The 22,921-nt window shown below is 29.0% G+C and overlaps 1 protein-coding gene across 1 annotated transcript; it reads left to right on the top strand.

Moving 5' to 3' along the window:
* The first annotated feature begins 8,639 nt into the window (after window positions 1-8,639).
* LOC129972451 (uncharacterized) lies at window positions 8,640-13,346 on the top strand. The gene is made up of 2 exons (XM_056086593.1): window positions 8,640-8,715; window positions 12,819-13,346. The coding sequence occupies exon 2, from the start codon at window positions 12,833-12,835 to the stop codon at window positions 13,214-13,216; it is 384 nt and encodes a 127-aa protein (XP_055942568.1). The 5' UTR covers window positions 8,640-8,715; window positions 12,819-12,832; the 3' UTR covers window positions 13,217-13,346.
* The last annotated feature ends 9,575 nt before the right edge of the window (window positions 13,347-22,921 follow it).

Genomic DNA, 22,921 nt, shown 5'->3' with positions numbered 1-22,921 from the left:
CAACTTGAAACTCGCCGATTCTCTTTATTTCTGAGATAGCAAACATAGATTTTTCTTATCTCTTAGGAGTAATTCATTTATTGGACAATTTAATTTATGCGTCCTTTAATTTCAGTTGGGATTTCTCTTTCTAGTAATCAGAAATTGGTCGGCTATAAGATGGCAGGAAAAATAAAACTCAGTTTTTCCTTCAATAAAACAACTTCTAAACAATATCTAAATTGCATGCTTTATATTTATCAAGGAATAGAGAGTATAAATGAGCATTATATGAAACAATGATTAATTTATAAATAAAAAATCTCTACTAATAACAATTGAATGTTATTCGATTCCTTATTATTAAAGATCTGTTGCGTTTTTATTTTTTTAAATTTTTTTACAGTAAATCTTTGGACTCGGAACTACTTAATTTGGCAATGCAAGGCTCGAGACAATTTTTTTTTTTTGAAATGTTGACTAAAAATTAAATGAAGTTATTTCTATTATACAATCTGGAAATATTTTGTCCCACAAAAAAGATCTTTGCACCATTTTAAAATTAAGAGATTTAATCCTTCCAATATTACCATTTAATCGTAATTTTTTCACGTGATTTTAATAAAGTCTTATTATTGGCCCAAATATTTTGTACATTGCGAATGATCGAAGATTTGGCATATCTGTATATTTCTTTTTTAATGCATGTTAGAGTGACAGTTAGAGACTAAGTGTTTAGAATTTTTTTTTTTTTTCGTTTCAGCGGATGGGAAAAAAGATTAAGCTATTTATTACATACATAGATATCAAAAATTTCAGACGGTTAAATAACAATAATTTATTAAATGATAGGAAGTGGTATTAAGTCTAAGAACGTGGTAATATTTTGTCCCAACAACAATGTCGTAATATTTGTCGTAACAACTGATATTTTTAAAAAATCTGCCCTCTGATCTACATACAAAATAATTTTTGCGTTAATTTTTTTTTTAAATAATCATTTGACACTGAATTGACGTCGATTATAGAAAAAATTAACAAAACCTACCGCAAGAAAGAAAGGGGGGGGGGACCATGCTGAAAGAGAAATCTGAAGATGGTGATTTTGATTCTTTTCATTAAGAAATGGAGGTTGTGGAGATGGACAAGATGGCAGATTTACAGAATGAAATGGATAAATTTATAGAATGATCAGAATGTGTATAGGGCCACTAAAATAACGCATATGAAATTTCCGTTATTTTGTTAGATAACCATGAATATCAAGTTATGTGTAAGAGATCTAATAAAAATACAACACAGACAGATACACACAGATACCTCTCGAACCAGTTGATCGTAAAGCAGCTAGTCAAGTAATCCTATCTTGTCAAGTAACCTCAATTCACAATCAAAAGATGATTGAACGGCGCATTCAGTTTGAACGACTACAACTCCGATGAATGATAGGTATTACCGTTGTTTTGTGCAATATTGACTCGAAAAGGGGAAAGGCAGAGTATTGGCCCACATCCCTCTATTGGCGAGGGACTCGTAATTTGTGTCACGACGTTAATGACCTAATTTCATATGCTAAGCAAATGAAGGATTGAATAGTTCGAAAAGACCTTTTGAGTGCAAAAATCGTTCAGTTCTAGGGACGGATCTTCGAGAGGTTGGAATGCAGGAAGAAGGCATCGGTCGTGAACTCATTGCACTCTTGAGACAATATCTCTCGTTGATGAGATGCCGCTTCCGTCGACCCACTGACATGTCGAAAGTGGTACGACGCCCGTAATTCCCTACACCGGCGGGTAGGGAATTTGCAGCGACGGAGAATTGAATGAAAACGCCCGATACAGTTGGGACTACTTGAGATGAAGAACGTTTTTTTTCCATATGTTTTGTTAATAAACGGTTAATTGTTCTGTCATTTACCACAAGGCCTCTCTAATGCTTTAGCATTTGCTACAAGTACTTGTAACGAAAGCTGCAGTTATCGCATAGCAAATCAATTAGGTGTTATCCAAATAGATTCTAGGAGATATCACACCGAAAGCAAAAAATCCCTGTCAGCAGCCTCACCCCCGCCACTTTTCACACATCAGATTCATTACCAAATAATAATTCTTCATAAAATAAAAATGATCAAAATAAAACCAAAGATGTTAAAGCGCCAATTAAAATGTCACCTATCCCATATTTTTTTTGTATATATATATATGTGTGTGTGTGTGTTTTATTTGTATACATTAAGTTTATGAAAACATTTACGAAAAAAATCTGAAGCTTATATGCAAATTACTAAAAATTCGTCATTTTTATTAAACGATCAATATATCAAGTGTCGCCTCTGCTTATCTACCCTCCATTTTAAGAGAAACAATTAAAAAAAAAACTACTACTTCACTGTACGTTATTTTTAGGGGAAAAAAATACTGCATTTCATGTTTTTTTCCAGAAACAAATTATCAACATGTTAGGATTTCTTAATGAAGACTTTCTATCTAAGGCATCTTAATATAAAAATTTGATGATCGCAGCATTCCCTATTAAAATGATATCTAAGGACGCATTTATATTAGTCAGCATTCAGAATTAATAAAAAATTACATTTTGATAATTAGTATCTTTAATAAATAATTAGTGTTATATTTTTAAAAAGAGTTATATTTCTACGATCAATACATATTTGTAGAAGCAATGTGTTATTCAACACAAAATATTTACTGAAAATAATGAATTTTATTAAAATTTTAAAACATGCCTTGAATTTTTGTATTAGGATTTAAATTATATTTCTTTATTTTCTTAATTTGAATAGACATGTATTTTATGCTTTCGAAAGAATTTATTTCTATTTTTTGCGAATTAATGGCAATAACATTAGGTTCAAAATTTGAAATAAAAAAGTTATCATTTCTCTTAAAGTATTTTTACTTTAAAGAAAAATGGTACAGATGTAATAGTTATCGAAACTTCAGGTTGTTTAATAAATGGTCTTTAACCCTGTCGACGTATCAAAATTTTTTAGCTGTAAATCAGAACGTTTTTTTGATTTTCTCTCCAGACTTATGTCCCTTTTTAAAATTTTAAGGGGTCGGTCGACTCTATTAAGCATTTTTGTGAATTATTTACTGAGAGTTATGAAATTTTTTTTTGCATATGCATTAAAATATAAATACGTCAAATTTCTTTAAAAAAACTTTTTAAAATGAATATTCTTAAAAAATTAAAATATATATAATTTTTTAAAATTACAAAATATTCCAGGCAACTCAATTTTTTATTTTTTTGCTATTCTTTTTCCTTATTACTAAATATAAATTTATTTGGATTATGATTTTGTAATTCCAACAAGTGGTAATTTTTTAAAAATAATTTTATGCCCACTTACTGAATTTTCATAAGAATTTTTTTGTTTTTCTAAACTAAAATTGACTTTTAACTAGCTAAAAAAAAAAAAAAAAAAAAAAAAAAAAAAAACTCGAACCATAAAATGCATAGTTTATTTTCTTTTAACGTTTGTCCGAAATCTTTATTATCTGTCCCATTTAATTTCTTAGAAAATTAAAACACCTAGAACATCTCAAAGGTATTTAAATCTAATTACAATATCATTTTGAGAAAAGTAATAAAAATGTGCTTTTTAAATTTTGGCCTTTAAAATATTTATTTTATAGAACAAAACATTTTGTAACACTATTTTAGTCGAATATAAAAAATATATTTTGGTGAGGAAATGATAAAAATAAAATTTTATGTTTCTGCCCATATTTGCTTATTTCAAAATCCACTGTCCCCTTAAAGGAACTGTTTATCTTCTTCTGTTGAGCATCGTAATACCTAAACATTATTTCTAGATTAATTATGTTTTCTTTTAAAATGAATTGCCTCTAAATTTGCTTACTTTATAGAGCGGTTTGTTTTTCCATAGAGAGCATGTCTCTAAAATAATAGTACGGAACAGCATTTGTGTGCTATAACTTGATCTCAACGAACACTTCCTTTTGCTGGTTATGGCTAATCAATCAGTCAGTGTGCTCTATGCTTACTGTGTAACTATGATTTAATTAAATAGAATTGAAATGACATTTTCGTTTGCAGTGTGGGTGTTAAAAGTTAGTTCACACTAAACTGATACTACTGATAGGGTGGACGATCCACTGGCCGCTAAAGACGAATAAGCTAAAAGCGTAAACATAATTTCCATTCGTTTTTACTTCTTGTACAGGAAGAATAGAGAAAGTATTGTAATTGGCAAAAAATTCGAAATCCAGATTTTGACGAATCTCCATATTTTACACTTCCCTGAGTTCGAAAAATATATTTTTTGAAAATGTTTGTCTGTTCATCTATGGCAAAGATAACTAAAAATCTGAGCTAAATGAATCAAATTTGGTAAATGGTTTTTACGCTAAATTTATGAATTTACATCAAATTTTGAACGAAATCCATTTAGTGGAAGTATATCTGCTCAACTGTCCGAACATAAGTTATTACGACAATTACAAAACAAAGAAAGCTAAAAGGATAAAATTTAGGACCTAGATATAATAACTAAAGAGTCAATACTTATCGAATGAGGAACCAAATCCGTCAATAAATGGATGGTTTTTGCCAGTTTGTACTTTCATAAGCATGTAAGTTTGATAAAACTCAAAAAGGCAATGATTTCTTTAGATTAATTGTAATATATGAATTTGTGAATACAATTGTAGCAATATGTCAATCGGTTGAAATAAACGCATCTAAAACAGAAATTAGGATTTTGGACACTGCTAACCGCATGCCAGGAATGAATCGTTAAAAAGAATTCTCCATGTATCACACGATAAATACTGTAAAAGTGTTAAATTCACACCAAAGATGAACATTACGCAACCACCAAGGTTATGGAAGGCATTCTCGGCCTCCCCCAATATTTTATGCAGGGGAGAGGGACACCACTTTTTAAAAGAATATGAGAGAAAGTTTTGGGGAATCCTTTTCGCTGATTTTTTATCTAATGAAAGGGTTTTGTGTCGAATCATTCAATTTTTCTTCAAAGATGTCATAGTCACTTAAACCAAATACTTTCATATTTCATAATGTAAGATCCCTTAAATTATTGAGAATAATATCGCAATATTTTTTCTAAATCAGTGTAAAAATTCTAAATGAAGTAAACTATAATTGACAATTAAATATTTAAGTGAAAATCCCTTCATTACTTTTTGCTTGGTTTGAAAGTTGAAGGAAATCCACGCTAAGTTGCAATTCAAGTGAAGAGGGGGCACCTCAAGAATTTTTTGAGCAATAGTATAGTTTCACAACCATTCTTATTTATTGCGAATGATGCCATTAAAAACTGATATACAGGTTTACCCATTAAAAGTAAGAAAAGTGATATTTTAGTATTTTGATGTTCTTCAATATCTATTTCTATATTTGTAAACTTTTAAACACATTTTTTTCACTCCTTTTATTACCACAATAAAGTATCATTAAACGTTATTAAATATGTCATTTTTCCTATCTATAAAATGCAATTTAATTTTATTTATTATTTAGCATTATTATTTCTATCATTGTAATCTCGCCAAATGTCACTGAATAGTTGTTGTTATATAGCATCTTGCAAAAATGTTTATTTCATTTTACTTTCAACTAACAGAAATTATGTTAGAATATATAAAGAAGATACCATTCAGTTCTGGAGTTTTATAATTCAAAAACAATGTGAAAATTTCTCTTAATAGCCCACTGATTATAATAAAATTAAAAATGCCTCACTAAAATGCTTCATTAAAAATGCTTTGAAATTTTGTGATGTATGAACTCAATTTTATTTCCTCATAATATTGTTTTCTCAATATCGAAAAAGTTAGTTACATTGACGACGTCCCGTTTAAAAGCAACACTCGGGCTATTTTAGGATGGACTTCGTCATTTTGATCAGCGGTGAGATGTCGAGGACGACACCTGAGTTGGCAACCCCCTCTCCCCATCTTTCGCACCACAGCAGCTGGAGCACATTTGGCCCCGACGGATCTAACATGCACCAGATCCGCTTACAGATCCGTTCTTCGGTGGCATCGGGTCTCGAACCTGAAACCCTCCGGTTCCGAAGCTGAGATCTTACCACCAGGCCACAGCAGCTCACTTCACCTAATGTGCCGATTTTCATCAAATCCGTGTAAAGAAAATCTATCCGAGACAAATGGATAGAATAAATATAAAGCTACAAGGATAAGATTTTATAAAAACCGTCTGGGGGGGGGGGTTGGCCATTTATCGGTCTATACTTTCCCACACGCACAAGCATGACTAAAAAAAATAATGAATTAATAATGAAATGAAATTTAGTACCCAATTTTAGTATCAAAAGATATTATTAAATTTTAAAACAAATCCATGAAAAAGTTGATTGTCTGTTGGTCTGTACTTAGGAAAACATGCAAACGCGATAACTCAAAAGCGCAAAGATAAATAAATTTTGGCATATGATCTAGTTATTAACACTACAATTTTGTGCCAAATTGTAATTCAAAACAATAGAAAAAAGTAGTCAAAATGCAAATTTGTTTCCTTTTCTCTACTATGAAACAATCTACCATACTTGGCGCAGCATGGCCAAATCTGGCCCTTGCGCCAAAAAATTCCAAACTAACTAACAACTATGAAACAAAAGAATACTCATGTGCGAGTCTCTGAAAACATGGAGGTTAAGTGAAAAACGCAAAGAAATTTGCATACAAATCGCCGTTGGACTCATTCAGAGTTGAAAGAATAACAAAAACTGAGTGTAGCTGGAGAGAACGTCAGTTTTTATGCTAAAAATAGCAATACAGATTTATTCATAAACTTAGCATCATCAATAAATAATTTATAATTAATGAATAAATAATAATTGAGTTTAATGAATATGAAATATGAGTTATTATTACTTTCAACTCTGATAATCCTAAAAATAATGCCGGTATATAAAAAAAATGTTAACTAAGAAACATTATGGCACATCGGATACGAAAACAGTACAATAAAGTTTTCAAAATAAACAGATCAATTCATATCTAAATACATTCAAAACATTTTAAAATAAGAAACTCTTTTAAGTAATTTCCTGTACCGTACAGCGTTAAAGATTTCGAGTAAAATACGAGAATTCACTGAGGATACAAGATGCGGAAATATTTAACAAACGAAAAATACCAACATAATGATTTAGAAATACTAATATTTTTTTTCAATAATTTGCAGTTCTGAATTGAAATAAGTTCGAAATTTAGATTAACGTATTAAATAGAACCATTGCTACCATGGATCATCTGATAATAATTAAATACGAAAGCCCATCATTTAATTTCCTGCTTGAAATTTTAGCTTCGTGAGGAAATTGTGTAAATGAATTCTCTGGAATTTAGAGAAAAATTTAATTGCATATTTAGCTATATAAAGCAAACACAAAACAAAATACAATTCAGAAGCTTCTGGGGCGCTTCCATTGCACTAGCAGCAGCGTAAGCACTCCCTTACTTCAGTGCCTAATGATTAAGAACCACATGTATTCTCTCTCTTGCAGGCTGAACAGTTGAATCGGCCTAAATTCTATCAATGTATGCAGCTCGACTCATTCGTTTAGATGGAAAATGAATCATGTTTATATATAATATTTCTTCTAAGAAGCGATAATCACCAAAGACTGTACATTCTTTTTGCCTTTCATAGTTTATTTTTCTAATTTAGTTCTGAGTTCAGTCTTGTATATCAGCAATCTATTACATCCTGAAAGGTTTCAAATACATTCATATCAAATTTTATGAAATTTTATTAAATTGATTTTGAGATATCATGTTTTCCGTGAACCAATCACAGTGAAATATTCATTTTTCAAAGAACGCATTTCGATATTGTATTTGTAAATTAGCTCATTCAAATGTATCAGAAACAAATCAAGTTTTCACGCCTCTTTAACAGAAATGCCAGCAGTAAGCAAACTATGGTTGAGTAGATACAGAGTTAATATAAGCATATCAAATATTATTTAGGAGACTTTTACGATAAAAATGAAATAAATCAACTCATTTCCGGTTAAAAAATACCACTGTTTCAGATTTCATTTTTTTTTTTTGTTATGTGTAACTGAAATTACCGTGTTTATAGTTCCATCTTACATATATTAAAAACAAAGTCTGTTTCAGAACCTACGAAGTTTGGACTTTATTTTCAGATCATAAAAAAAAAAAAAAAAAAAAAAAGTAAAAATTTTATAGAAAAAGCAATTTTACAATCTAATCGGATATCTTAATAAAAGACGTTAAATACGTCCATGGCGAGCCGGATATATTAGTTTTTTTTTAACAAAAATTCTGTTCTGCTACACTTTTTTGAAAGGCATTCACGAACGAGCTATTCTTTTAATTAATTGAACCCATCTGATCGCGCTTGTGCCGAAAGAGATTCGGCTCGTTTTTACCTTTCCATTCGAAAATCCCCACCTGTTGCTGACCTATATTTCGGGTTTCACTCCCTCTCGGCAAGAGCGAGCATCCGCCTCCTTCTTCGGGGCGAGGAGGCATTTCTACCCAAAAATTCATCCGGGTGAACTCGCGGTTCAGGGGTCAAGTGTGTCAGCCGGAATTTGGGGCCACACCACCCTTCTGTCTTGCGTAGGGTAATTAGCCGCGGATATATAACCGGCGAGGCAATGGAGGAAAGCATTACTTTCCACGGCCTCGGCTCTCTCTCGATTTGGGAACTCGCTCCTCGTCTCAGGTGAGAACTCTTCATTTGCTTACTTGTGAAAAATATTTGTTCATTCGCTTATTTTTGGATTCCATCTGCGTATCATAAACACGCATGTTTTAACAGGTTATTCAATAAGATTGCCTTCATTGAATTTTAGAAGATATTCATTACAGGGCTCTTCGCATTTTTCACGTGATCTTAAATTTTAGGATTGCATGGGGAGATACGAATAGGGCGTCACTTAAGGAGATAGTGGACTCTATGAGAGCATATGTATTCAAATTTTTTATGCGTATGTATTCAAATATAAACACATCAAATTTCTTAAAAAAATATTTTAAAACGAAATATATTATTTTTTAAATATTTAAAAGATGTATAAATTTTAAAAATTTCAAAATACTCCAGGCGACTTCATTTTTAATTTTTTGTGTTATTTTTTTTCTTCTTATTACCCAATGCAAATTTATTTGAAACAAAACTATATATGATTTTGTAATTCCAATAAAATACTAATTTTTTAGAAATATTTTTATGCGCACTGACTGAATTTTCAAAGGAATTTTATGTTTTCCTGAACTAAAGTTGAGTTTTTACTAGCTAAAAATACTCGAAACAAAATGTATACACTATTTTCTTTTAATATTTGACCAAAATCTTTATTATCAATTGAATTTAATTTTTTTAAAACTTAAGACACCTGGGACATTTTAAAGCTATTTAAATCTAATTACAATATCATTTTGGGAAAAGTCATTAAGATGTACTTTTTTCCCTCTTAATTCTTCGAATATTTGCTTTATTGAACAATACATTTTATAATATTATTTTAGTTGAATATAAACATATATTTTGGTGAAACATATATTTATAATGAAACGATAAATTGCACGTTTTCATTCATTTTTGCTTATTTTGCCATTTAACTTTTTTTTCCGGCAAATTATTGGATGAAAGTTATAAAAACCTGAATTTAAGGATTTATAACTCAAAATATAATTTACAAACTCTTTTAAACTAAATATAATTTTTAAATTAAAAAACTTAAAATAATTTAAAAGAGCTTAATTTTATATTTTTAAGAATTTTGTGTTCTTTAAAACTGATATTGCCTCTTAACAATAGGAAATAAAATCTATAATGGTTGCATAGATTTATTTTAGTATATAATAAAAATCCTAATTTTGAAAGAATGCATAAAATTTATTTTCCTAAATCATGATGCTTAAAGTTATTCAAGCACATTTAAATCTGAAAAAATCTATCGATTTATTCAAAGATATTAAATTTGGAGAAAGCCCTTTAGAGATGGAGATGCCCTTTATTTAGGGATAATAAATTCAGTAAAATTTAAAGAATCAGATCTTTAACTCTTTCTCTAGAAATAAAGTTACTATGATCATTTTTTAATCGTCATATTGGAAAAACCGAATTTAATCGTAAGAGTTTCGATCAAAATTTAAATCCATTTTAAAGAAATATGCTCATAATTTATTTTTGGAAATTATATTTTCTATTTGAAATGGTAATACTCCGATTAAAGAGACAATTCTGAAAATAATAAAGCATTTTAGGTATAAGTGAGAATAATTTGATATTTTACTTTTCTAAAAACCATACATTTAGTAAATAAACAACTGTCAAAATTTTAATTAGATATTTAGAAAAGATATGATTGATTGATTAGAGCAGTATTTAAGTCTCATCAAAAGAGGCAGGAATTTCGTATATACCCAAAGAGTATGTCTCCATCTTCAGAACAAGTCATTTGCATTGATGAAGATGAAGTTACCCTCAAGCATAATTTATTTACATTGAAAATTAATTAGATAGTCATTTATTCTAGGCGATTAAATCAGGGATTTTTAAAACGAATATTCAATAGATAATTCAATAGAATTTGAACTTACATATGTAATAACATTTCATTCTTCACTGAAGTGTAAGGAGTGAATTTAATATTTATAACTTTTACTCTCTTCAATGCTTTAAATTAAGAAGTTTATGTAGTTTAGTTAAAAGCTTATGGAACACCTCGATTTTAATTTTTGTCTTTTGATAAGATACTAATAACAATGATGAATCAAATAATGTCTTTATTGATTACTACGCCTTTAGAAACATCTGCATTGCTGGGGAAATTGGTTATGTTTAATTACAGTTAAATATATTTTCATGCTCATTAATTCACCGTGAAACATTATAGCCATGATATTTTAATTGTACTGCATATGTTTTCGTTACTGTCTGCAGGATCCTTTCTACTGGAAATGTGTCACATGACGTCATAGCACTATTAGAAACACAAATGTATTATTTATGTGCTTCTAAATTTCGCTGATTTGTAATTAAATTTTTTCTCTCTCTTTAAATTATATATATATTAAATAGAATTCATGTTCTTTAGTCTTCAGCAATGATAGAAAAATACATGACAAAATATTTGAAGAAACAATGAAAAAAACTTGAATTTCAGGGCAAAAATGTAATCTATTTTTGGGGAAAAAAAGTAAAGTAGTTAAAATTCGGAGAAATTCACACGATTAAAATTCAAAATATTGTTCAATATACTTATTATTTCATTTAGATATGAATTTAAAGACAGCCCTTCAAAGTCCGACATATCAGTAAATTGGATATAAGATAGTTTTAACATTCGACTTTTAATCACAAATATTTTTTACAGGAAAAAAATCGTATTTTTTAATGAAAAAAATTTAATATATTTTCATTTAAAATTGTACAATATTATAAATTATAAGAACATTAGTTCATTTCCACTGTATTTAATTATTTAGCAATTTATCTGAAAAATTTCGTTTTTAATTCAAAAAATACGAAAAATCTTGTCATTAAAAATAAAATAAAGTAAATTTAATAAATACGGTTTATGAAATATGAAAAACAAATTTTCGGCAATGCGATAAAAAAAATCCTTTATTCTTGTTGTTTGCTACTTTTTATTATTCACTATTATTAATATCATCGAGTCATGTGATCAATTATTTTATTAATTCACTACCAGGTGGCGCCGCTCTCTTGGAGGCAAACTTTGAAAATTGATTGAATAACCGATAATTAAGTTTAGAAAGCATTAACACAGTGTACTGTCATCAGGAGTGTTTGCTAAGGAAAAATTAATAAAAAAATTCAATTTTTTCAAGCAAGATTGATAAAAAAAAGTGGATAAAAATTAATTTTTGTTTGGCTCAATAATATAGACAATACTCAAAGGCGGTTCGTTAACTGATAAAGAAACAATGCTACAAAAAGTATAAAAAAATGTTAAGATTCATTATCAAGCTTCTTGTATTTTAGAAATTTTAAATCAGTGACTTTTAGTACCTCACTTTATCTTTCTGTTCTGAGTTGACGCAGGAGCATTTATTTAAAAACATCTCAAAAGAAATCTTTTTATTGAGAAATTTCCCCTTATTTTAATAATATAGTAAAAATAAAGAAAACAATGCGTAGTGAGAAGAAATGTTTTAAGAAAATAGACAAAAATTATTTCGCAGAATGGAAAAAGAAAAAAAAGTTTCTTTAAGTTTAAAGTTAGATTGTTCAGCTTTGCACTCATAATCTCGCAACCACCACATTTTTTTTCGATTTCTACAAGCTTACGGCAAATTTTCCGCGGCATTCAGAGATGCACTTGAGAAATCGTTCTAAGTGCTGTATTGACAGAGCTTAGATCTCTGTATTACTGTAACTATAATAACTATAACAAGTTTTCCAAGCAAAACTCTGAATACATAATATGACAAAAAAGTTATTTTTATCTATAATTCTACAAAATAATTAAAATTTCTGTAAAGAAGCGTGGATAAATGTTACCTCGCCGTATTTCACCCTACTATAAAATAAATACATTTAAAAAATAGTTTCAGGTTGTATTGCATTCCCAATGGAGCAGCCGCCACTACTGCAATTTAATTCCTCAACTTTAGAGGCCTTCCATTTATATAAGCACAAAATAATAAATTATTCGTTCTGTATACAAATCTAAACTTCTGAAAAGATTTTCAACACATTTTAATTACAAATGCTAAATTTTATTAATCATTAAAAACTATGCTACCATATATTCAGAAGATCGGTATCAATAATTTTTCCATTTTTTGTTGCAGATTAACCTTTCACCATGAGAAGTTTCCTCTGCCTAGCCACTGTGCTCGTCGTCGTTGCCTATGCCAGCGCATCGCCGCAACCAGCAGATTCGATGAGGACCGAAGTGAGCGGCCGTCACAACGATGTCGCTGCAGCTCGGCTTAATTTTGGGACGGCCATCAGCCTTATCGTCCCCATCGCTCTGGGAGTGGCTCTCGTCGCTGCGGTTGCGCCCCTCTTCACCAGCCTGTTCGCCGCCCCCATTCCCTTCGGGGCTACCGTCGGCTATGCCCGAAAGAGCAAATCTCTCTTCTCAGGGATCACCCAAGAGAACGTAATGAATGTCCTGGACGGCGTCACCAAGGCTATCGAAGCGTATGCCTCGCTCGACGCAGACACTGCAAAACCTAAACTCTGAGGGAACTGTGTTTATTTAAATTTCATCCATTTACTTGTTTATTACATTTCACTCGTTTGAGCGAGCTGGCTTCGCTCAAACATTTCAAGAAAACCTCATTCTGAAAGCAAATCTAACATCTAGTAGTGTGTCTTCTCTTGTCACGTTTCTTTAAAATCCTATGTGTTGCTTCGTGATATCTTATGTGTTTGTTTTGTTTAATTTATTTCTAAATAAACTTCTTCCATCCTATTTATAAAAATTGGTTTTTGATATTTCATAGCAATATTTTTACATATTCAAAAAGAAAAAAACTTATTATAGGAAATTTATTCGCAAATGTTTCGTTTTCTCCACTATCTAATTAATTATCCGATCTCTAATTGTTCTCTCTATTATTTCTTTACAGAGCAGATGTCATTTTTGTACTGAATTATAATGTCTATGAGTGATTTAATTTTATAACTTAAAAAATGCTATAATTTGCCGCAATAACCAGACTCATGCACCAAACTATAATTAAAATATTACTATGATATATCCGACTAAATAATTTTAAAGAGGGTATTTACATAATTTTAGAATGATTTCGATAAGTTATTTTAAAAAGCAATTGTTATGCAATAAAAATTCTTGGCAAAATCTTATTATTTGAAATGACAATATTATTTGTTACTTTTAAATTTATTCTTCTTTCAAATGTACACAAGATGTGAATTGAAGGATGGGATATTTTGCACTTTCCGAAAAGAAATATTATTATTATATAAGTACAAAAAAAAACTATAAAATAAATGTTAGTAATATTTATGAGTGGAAAATGAGCAAGTTCCCAGTCAGAAAGGGATAAATCGAAATTTAGTACTTGAAAAGATGAAACCAAATTGTAAAAATAAGAAAATTGAATATCCTTTCTTCCACTGGAAATTTACAAAATAAATAAAATAAAGTAAAAGTAAACGATCGGTGAGAAAATGGAAAAACACTTCACTGATGAAGGTCTTTATTCGTCCATAAATTATTAAAATTAATTTGATCTTAAATATAATTAAGAAGGATTATTTAGAATTTAATCACTTGCACAGAATTAAGAAAATGTAGATCTTAATAATTTTATATCATTTATTACAATTCTTTGTGTTTTATCTAATTGTATCTAGGTAATGGACAATCAAGATATTTGGGCGCATATTATTGAAGATTGCACTTAACGCATATTGTAATGCCCAAGAAGTAAATAGGAAAAATTTCTTCTTAGATACTGGAAAAGAAAATTTTGTAATAATATTTAGCTTTGTTTAACCCTTTAAAGGGCCATTTTTTTCTAGTCATATTATGTTAAAATATTTTTAGGCTTGAAATTAGAATAAGAAAAGGGATTCAATTAGCTTGTTAGATAAATTTAATTTGATTAATTAATTAATTTGGTTAATAATTAAGTAACAAATTAAGACACATCATTTTGTCTGAGATAAAGAACTGAAGTTTCTAAGTTTCTGATTTACTAAAAAAATTTGTCAGAACTTATGCTAACCTACATAATTTCATACAAAGATTGATAAATTTGGTGGGAAGCATACTTCCCATGGCCCTAGAAAGGGTTAAAAAACTATTTTGAAAAAAAAAAAATATTGATGCAAGATATCAGACTAGGTTCGGAAGCGAATTTTACAAAAACTGATACATAAACCTTTTTTTTATTGTACCAGATAGCTAAAACATACTTGAAAGGACACTGTTAGAAGAAAAAAATACACTTTTCGTTTTTGTAAAAACTGCTTATTTAATGAAAATTTAAAGTAAATTAAAAAATAATGGAAACATTAAATTTTTATTTCACCTATATATAGCTGAAACTACATAAAGTGTGACAAGTCCTAAGATAAAAATTATTTTAAGAAATAAAATTTTTTAGGAGCATTTGAAGTTACCGTTAATGATTTTTTTGTCAAAATTTGTCTTTGTTCTGAACTTAAAGTGTCTGTAAAGCATGTATAAATGAAACTACCTTAAAATTCGCCGTCTATCACACCCTCAAAGGTATTGGATACCAAACTTCTTAAAATTTTATTAAATTAATTTCGAGATATGTTTTCTGTGAATCAGTCGCAGTTAAATATTCATTCCTCAGAAATGCGTTTAGATATTGCACTTTAAAATTGGTTTCTAAAAAGCGCGGGAAACAGATATAATTTTCTCGCTTTTTTAACAGAAATGCCAAAAATAAGCAAATTATGGGTGAGTAGGTAGAGAGTTAATATAAAAACATATCGAATATTATTTTGGAGAATTTCATAGTAAAACTAAAATAAATCACACATTTTCGGTTACAAATACCACTGTTTCCGATTTCATTTTTATTTATTGGGTAGTATTGAAATTACTATATATATATATAGTTCTATCTTACGTATATTTTTTTAAAAAAAGGTCTGTTTTAGAATCTAAGAAGTTTAAATTTTATTTTCAGATCATAAAAAAATTTTAAATTTTTTTGGAAGAAGCATTTTTACAACCTAGTCGGATATCTTAAGTTTCCCATTTGTTTTAACTTTTAAAGCTTTGGATATCAATTCGATAAATAGTTTCTTTCAAGAATAAACAACTAAAATGAACTCACTAGCAATTTAAAACTTTCTATGTATTGTCTAAACCGACCAAGAATTTTATGCGAAAGTATTTTAAGAAATTTTAAAAGAATGGAAAAAAACTGAATTCATTTCGATCGAGACTTTTAAGGGAGTACACATTATTTGTGCGCAGAATAAAATCCAACAACAACAAAAGAAGAAAAAAAAATTGAATATGCCAGGAAAATGTTACTCATGTGCAAGACAGGAAAAATATGCTTGGAGGCAATGTCCAAATGCCTCGTTTCACTTTAAGAGTAGTGCCACTAGACAGTATCGGACCTCTGGCAAATGTTTGCAGTGAGTTAGATAGGCTATAGCATACAACACTAAGACTAATTATAAAAATAATTCAACTTTTCAAACGCTTAATACTCGATATTATACAGTGAGTTGATTTTAAAGAATCTAATAATTTGAAAGAAGCACAAGCATAATTCAATATGTGTTTGAATTTTTATTTGACATCATTTAAAACTGTGGGGTAGTGATATTTTAATTGCTTTTTAATATAGTAAAAATATTTTATAATCAATTTGGAATTGTTTGTTTCGAGTATTTATTTTTACAGAAGTTTTGTATATGATATCGAAATCCCATGTTCTTGTGATAGAGCATTGGTAGATAGAGTATCCTCTCTTGCTCCATGGAATTTCTCATAAAGTCTTTTGTAAATTTTAACCAGTTAACCATTCCAACCTCTTCGGAAAATGCGTATCCAAATTGTCATAAGCACACACACACACACACACACACACACACACACACACACACACACACACACACACACACACACACACACACACACACACACACACACACACACACACACACACACACACACACACACACACACACACACACACACACACACACACACACACACACACAATTTATTATAAATATAATAATTAAACAATTATTAAATAAATATAATAATTATAATATAATAACTCTTCATGACTTATGCGTCATAACCCGTGCGTCAAACATGATAAACGCGTCATAATACATTTATAACGAGTATACTCTTCAAAAAACCGTTAACTGGTCAATTTTGAAAATAGGCACTTGATATTGCCTTGATAAGTGAAATTGTTAGTAGAATTAAAGCAATAAACTCTTCAGGACACAAATTAGTTTTTATAGTTAATAGATCTACAATACCCAAGAAGCCCAATCTATAACACCCAAATTCCATACCCAAGAATCTTTCTTTATAAATAAGCTATAATACCTTGGATTGGAGCTTCCTTAATCCATGGGCACTGGCGCCCTATCACTTTGTAGTTACGTGACTGATTTTTATCGTAACTGTAACAATATATTTATTACAACATAATATATTTATTACATATATATATTTATCGCAACATAATAGATTTATTACCACATAATATATTTATCACATAGATTTATTACCACATAATATATTTATTACGTAGATTTATAACTATATAATATATTTATTACATGGATTTATTTCTACATAATATATTTATTACACAGATATATTTATTGCAACATATCTTATTTAATATAAATTTATTATAACATTGAAAAGCAGAGCGATACATTGCATTTACAAATAATTTTGATGAATGTCTCCCCACCCCCTACCCCGCATATACATACAAAACACACTTTTAGTAGAATCACTGGAAAGATAGCTCTTTGGACAAGTCCGCGTAAATTTCGTTTCTTTGAGAATATTTTTATCTAAATTTCAGTTGAAAAAAAGTTCTGATAAATTATTAATCAATAACAAATTTTGTGAAAATTTCAGCAAATGTTGTTAACTGCAGCCTTCGTCGATATATTTATATATCGAAACTCAGTTATAATATAAATATAATATATTTCTATTATAATCAAACCTAATAAGGTAGCTAATAGAATGCCAAAAAACATTCTTGTTGTTGAATATTTAGAGAAGTTGAATGTTGAATTATAATTTTAGAAAGAGAATTTTAACTAATTTAATATTTATAATTTTGTTTCCTCTTACACCATCGATATTACTTAAACAACTTACTTATTGATATTATTTAAGTTCAAACAAGGCATTTGTAAACTAGGATTCTTCAATTGAAAATTAATGGTGATGTAGCAATCGAACTAACACCGAATAAAGTTTTAAAATCTCATTTTTATTAGTATATTTATTAGTGGAATATTTTAATTATTTTCTGTCTTATATTTTAAATTTAAAATTCGTTGTATAAAAATTATAGAATTTGAAATCAATTTTTCTTAAATTTTCTTACTTATAGGGGGCATCACTCGGCTTAAATGAAAATTTAATTAAATTTATAAAATATTAAATAGTATATTATCATCAAGAGTACATGATGCAGAAAATTCCACAATTCTAGACATGAGTGGATGAAAAATCGATTATATAATTCTTTCTTTGATTACATGAATTAAGCCGACTGAAATAGAAATTGAGTAAATATTGCGCAGGTTGGTTAATGTCTTTTTTATTAGACGTGTGCCTTCACTGGGCATAGTTTTTTAGTTTGATTACAGCATATGAAACTTCAGATACAATTATTCGAACAGTTTTTAATTATTTAAACTTTTTTAAACTCAGAGAAACAAATATATACACCAGGAAAATATTTTTGCATTTTTTTTACAATCTGCTTTAAAAGCTGTTATTGTTTCTCTCGAGAAGCAGAAAATAAATACTTAATCATTATATTTGCTTATTATGAAGATTGGTGTTTTTATTTTTAATGAATTAAAAAATATTTTAATTATATTTTCCAATAGTTTTGTTTCACAAAAAAAAAAAAAAAAAAAAAGCACGAGCTTAACGATGCTCATATAAAGAGCACGCGCATGAGAAAAATTGGCTCTTATCAACGTGTTGCCATCAAATTGATAGAAGCTCAAATTAAAAGATTAAGTTCATTCTTGCTACAGAATAAACTTAGAAGTACACTTTTCAACACGTGTCTGAATGAAATGAAATAAATAAGAAAAGTGATATTTTCTAAAGGAATAAATACAAGAAAAGGTTTTCTGTGATCATTTAAAATATTTGTATAATTAATTTAGTCATTCGTTTTTATTTGAGGCCAACAATTTAATATATATAAAATATATCCGCTCTCATCAGGCTCCAACAGCCTATTTCTGAAACTTCAGTAATAGGTACATACATTTAATTCAAAAATAGCTTAAAATGACTGTTTGCGTTGGAAATGGCATTTTTCGGACGCATAGTACAATTAAATAAATAACTCTTTTAATTCAAGATATTTTTCTTCCCAAACCAGTTTTTATTTTCATTTTATGTCATCTAGGAGCTGAGATATAACTAATAAAAAAATTGCTGTTTGCTTCCTATGACCAGAAATTTCTGCATAATGCAGCTTTCAGCATATTTTTTCTTTACCATTTTTACTTTCTGGCGTACTCAGTATAGAGAAAATATAGTAATAGTCAAAAATTTCAAAACTCGAGATTTTGACTAATTTCCATGTTTTAGACTTCCTTGAAAAAAACAGAACATTTTTTGGGAAATATCTGTCTGTTTGTCTATGACAAAGACAACTCAAAAACGATTTGAGCTAGATGACTGAAATTTGGTTTTCGGTCTTCACACCAAATTTAGAGATTTCTATCAAATTTTGAGTAAAATCTGTTCAGAGGAACTCCGTCTATCCGTCTGTTCGTACATGATAACTACGAAACGAAGAGAGCTAGACAGATAGGATTCGATAATATACAAATTTAACATCTATAGTTAGACACCTTCCAAATTTTGAGCCAAATCCAACTACTGGTTGATAGTCTTTCGGTCTGTACTTTCAGAAATAAGTAAACGCGATAATTCCAAAACGCAATGACTTAAGCATGTCAAATTTGGCATGAGAATGTGTGACTACAAGTGTAGTTTTGTGTCCAATTTTTATTTCAATCGGTTGAGATAAACGTGTCTAAAGCCCAAATTCGACTTTTGGATATTATTAACGGATGCCAGGGACTAATCACCCAAATAATTCGCCAAGTATCACACGATAGATTCAATAAAAATGCTAAATTCACGTCAAAAGTTAATATTTCGTAACTCTTGTATTCCAGTGCCGTATAAGGTATTCCCTAGAATAACAAATGTATCAGAAAGTATGCGAGAAAGTTTAGGGGAGACCGGGTTTTGAGGTTCTAACTTAAGACCGCTGGTTCTTAAGTTAGTTCAGTTATAAATAATACTTTTATGACGTTACTAGTGTCCACCAAAACTTTTTGAACTACTTTCTTAGTTTCTGTATATTAATATGCAACATATTTACTTTTTCACGCATATGTTCACATTATAATTTTTATTTAGATTTTATGTAAATTTTCTTTCGAAAATTAGAAAAATGTCAAAAAAGGGACTAGGAGAAGGAAAGGGATCTTATTAGATAATTTCTTCGACTATTTACAAAACTAATAAAAAAACTGAAATTCGTTGCAATCCTGATGGCTTTAAAAGTGTACAATCTGAAGCCATTGCGGTGTTTTGTCACTGAACTAGACATTTTTTGCATGGGAAATGTCCCACAGCAGCCAAAAGCTGGTGAACATATTAACAAAGAAAGGCACAAAGTAAAACTTTATATGGAAAAGGACTTGACTTCTCAAAATTTCTTAAAGCCAATATACATGAAACTTTGCGATCAAAATTTGCTAAAAAATTTCCAACATAAAATGACATAAGATACCAATTATTTAGCTATATTTGCGTTGAACTTTAAAGCAACGTTAATCTTTATTGGGATGGACGTTATAATTTTGAACTGTGGTCAGATGACAAAAGTGATATCTGAGCTGGCACCCCATTTTCCAAACTACCTCACCCCACAAAAATTTGGCTATAACGATTTAGCGCATGTAGACCCACTTGCATGGCAATTCTTCAGTGGGACCGGGTATCGAATCTAAAATCCTCCGTTCATGAAACTGATATCTAAATAGAACTTCCCCGCAGAACGTCACTGAAAGCTTTAAGGTTTTTTTACTCTGAAATATATTTTCAAAACAACATTTCGTTGAACTTTTTTTACGTTCAATGGAGGTGAGGTTGGTATATGGTGCATACTAAATAATTTGCTAACGAATATTGGCAGTAATAGACAGGACAAGCCATTTTTTTAAAAATTAGAAACGTATACGCAGTTTAAAAAGACACTCATTTCTTTCTACAAATGTTCACATGACAAAAATACGAGCTCAGTTAAAGAAAAAAATGCTCGATATATGAAGAAAAAGTGGTTTAACTTATAAGTGAGAAGAATTTTAGACAACTTTTTAAGGAGGAAATACTTTTTTATAATAACTGCAAACTTTAAATGCATTTTTTTCAAAATTATTTTTTTGAAATACGTGATCAGCCTTTAACATAATATTTTTAATAACAATTAAATACTAATTAAACGTTTGTATTGAAATTTTCAGGAAATATTATACTATTTTTAATAAAATGAATTAAATATTTCAATACACATATTTATATTAGAAAATAGTTGGGAAATCTAAAAAAACCCCTCTATATTGTGACTTACAAACCTGCATAATATATTTGTTTTTCAGTCAATCTTAGTCCATTTTGAAAATAACTATGTTATTTGACTAATGTGTAAAGGAAATTATAATTACCCCATTAGAATTTTGTACAGAATGTTAACTATTTTGGTAAAATTTTGTTAAAATTTACTTCAGATTAGCCAATTAAAAAAAATAGGATATTTTCAGAAATTTATTTTTTAGATTTATCTTTTTCCTTGTACTATTTAATTAGAAAATATCAATCAAAACTTTTAAGAAGGCTATCCTTAAATCGTAATCTTAAATGAAATAAATAATTATATTTTATGTAGTTTGAATCAATAAATGTTCTGATGAATTAAGCATTTTAAAATTTTATATGAATCCCCAGTTTGTGTGTCATATTTAATAAAATATTCTTAAGGCCTTAGTATTTTAAATAAAAAAAATTTCACTTTTTTGCAACCAAAACCGATTGAATTACGAAGCTTGAATATTCTATAAAAACGTGCGATTTTAGATATCTCCGTCGACTGTCTTGAAGAAAATAGGCCAATGAATGCCTGGACTTTCCCCAAAGCTGATTTGATTAAAGCTGAAATTGTTAATTGTCAAATAATGATATTCAAAACTTTATAACTCGGTCAGGTTTGATCGCAGAAGGCTGAAATATTAAATTGTCAAGAATATTTTACTACATATCATAGGATCGAAGTAATGTGTAAAATGTAGTTTTCATAATTATCTTCAAAAGTACATTCATTGTCTGAAATAAAATATTATTTACTTCATTTAAATCTTTTTGAAAAGAAAATTGAAAACTGAATTATGTGATGAATCAGATAATTTTTTTTATTGAATGCTTCTTTGAGATATTATGAAGAAACATTTTGTAGTACACATAACACTTCAATGCGGAGGGATTCGATTTTCTATAGTGATATAATTAAAAAACTATATTTGGCTTCAGTAAAAAAAAAAAAAAAAAAGGCTTTTGTATTTGTGAAGTTTTTCATTTCCGCTTAAATCTCATGTCCAAATTCAAATTTTAAGGGAGTTGACGGAAAATTATGGAGATACATAATGCAACGAACATAATATCGTAAGGCTTCTATAGTACTAGTTATATGTAGGTTTCTATAGTACGACTATCAAAATTTCAGACTTTAAAATATGTTGCTGAAGAAACTATTAAGATACAAAGTTAATAAAACATTTAAAGTATTTAATTGAAAATTTTAGCGAACATTTATCCAGCTAGTCGCAATCGGCGGCTATTGAAAATAAAGTAAAGAACAGAATCACAAAACAGTCATAAAATATTTATTTTAAATAAATGGTATGTCATTAAAAAAAAACTGACGCTATTAATAAGACGAATTTTGCATATTTTGAGGTATGAGAATTCCCGTCTTCATTCTGATTCAACGAATTCCAAAACGGTTTTTGCACTCAATTTTGAATACAATAAAACAAAAATGTTTTTTTAGACAAATGAATAGTTTCTCTTCTCTCTTTTCAGACTTTAATATAAGCAATAGAATAGATCAAAAAT

Source organism: Argiope bruennichi, chromosome 6 (genome assembly GCF_947563725.1).
Source record: "Argiope bruennichi chromosome 6, qqArgBrue1.1, whole genome shotgun sequence".
Taxonomy (NCBI): Eukaryota; Metazoa; Arthropoda; class Arachnida; order Araneae; family Araneidae; genus Argiope; species Argiope bruennichi.
Note: the sequence above shows the minus strand (reverse complement) of the source record. Positions and strands in the feature narration are given on the sequence as shown.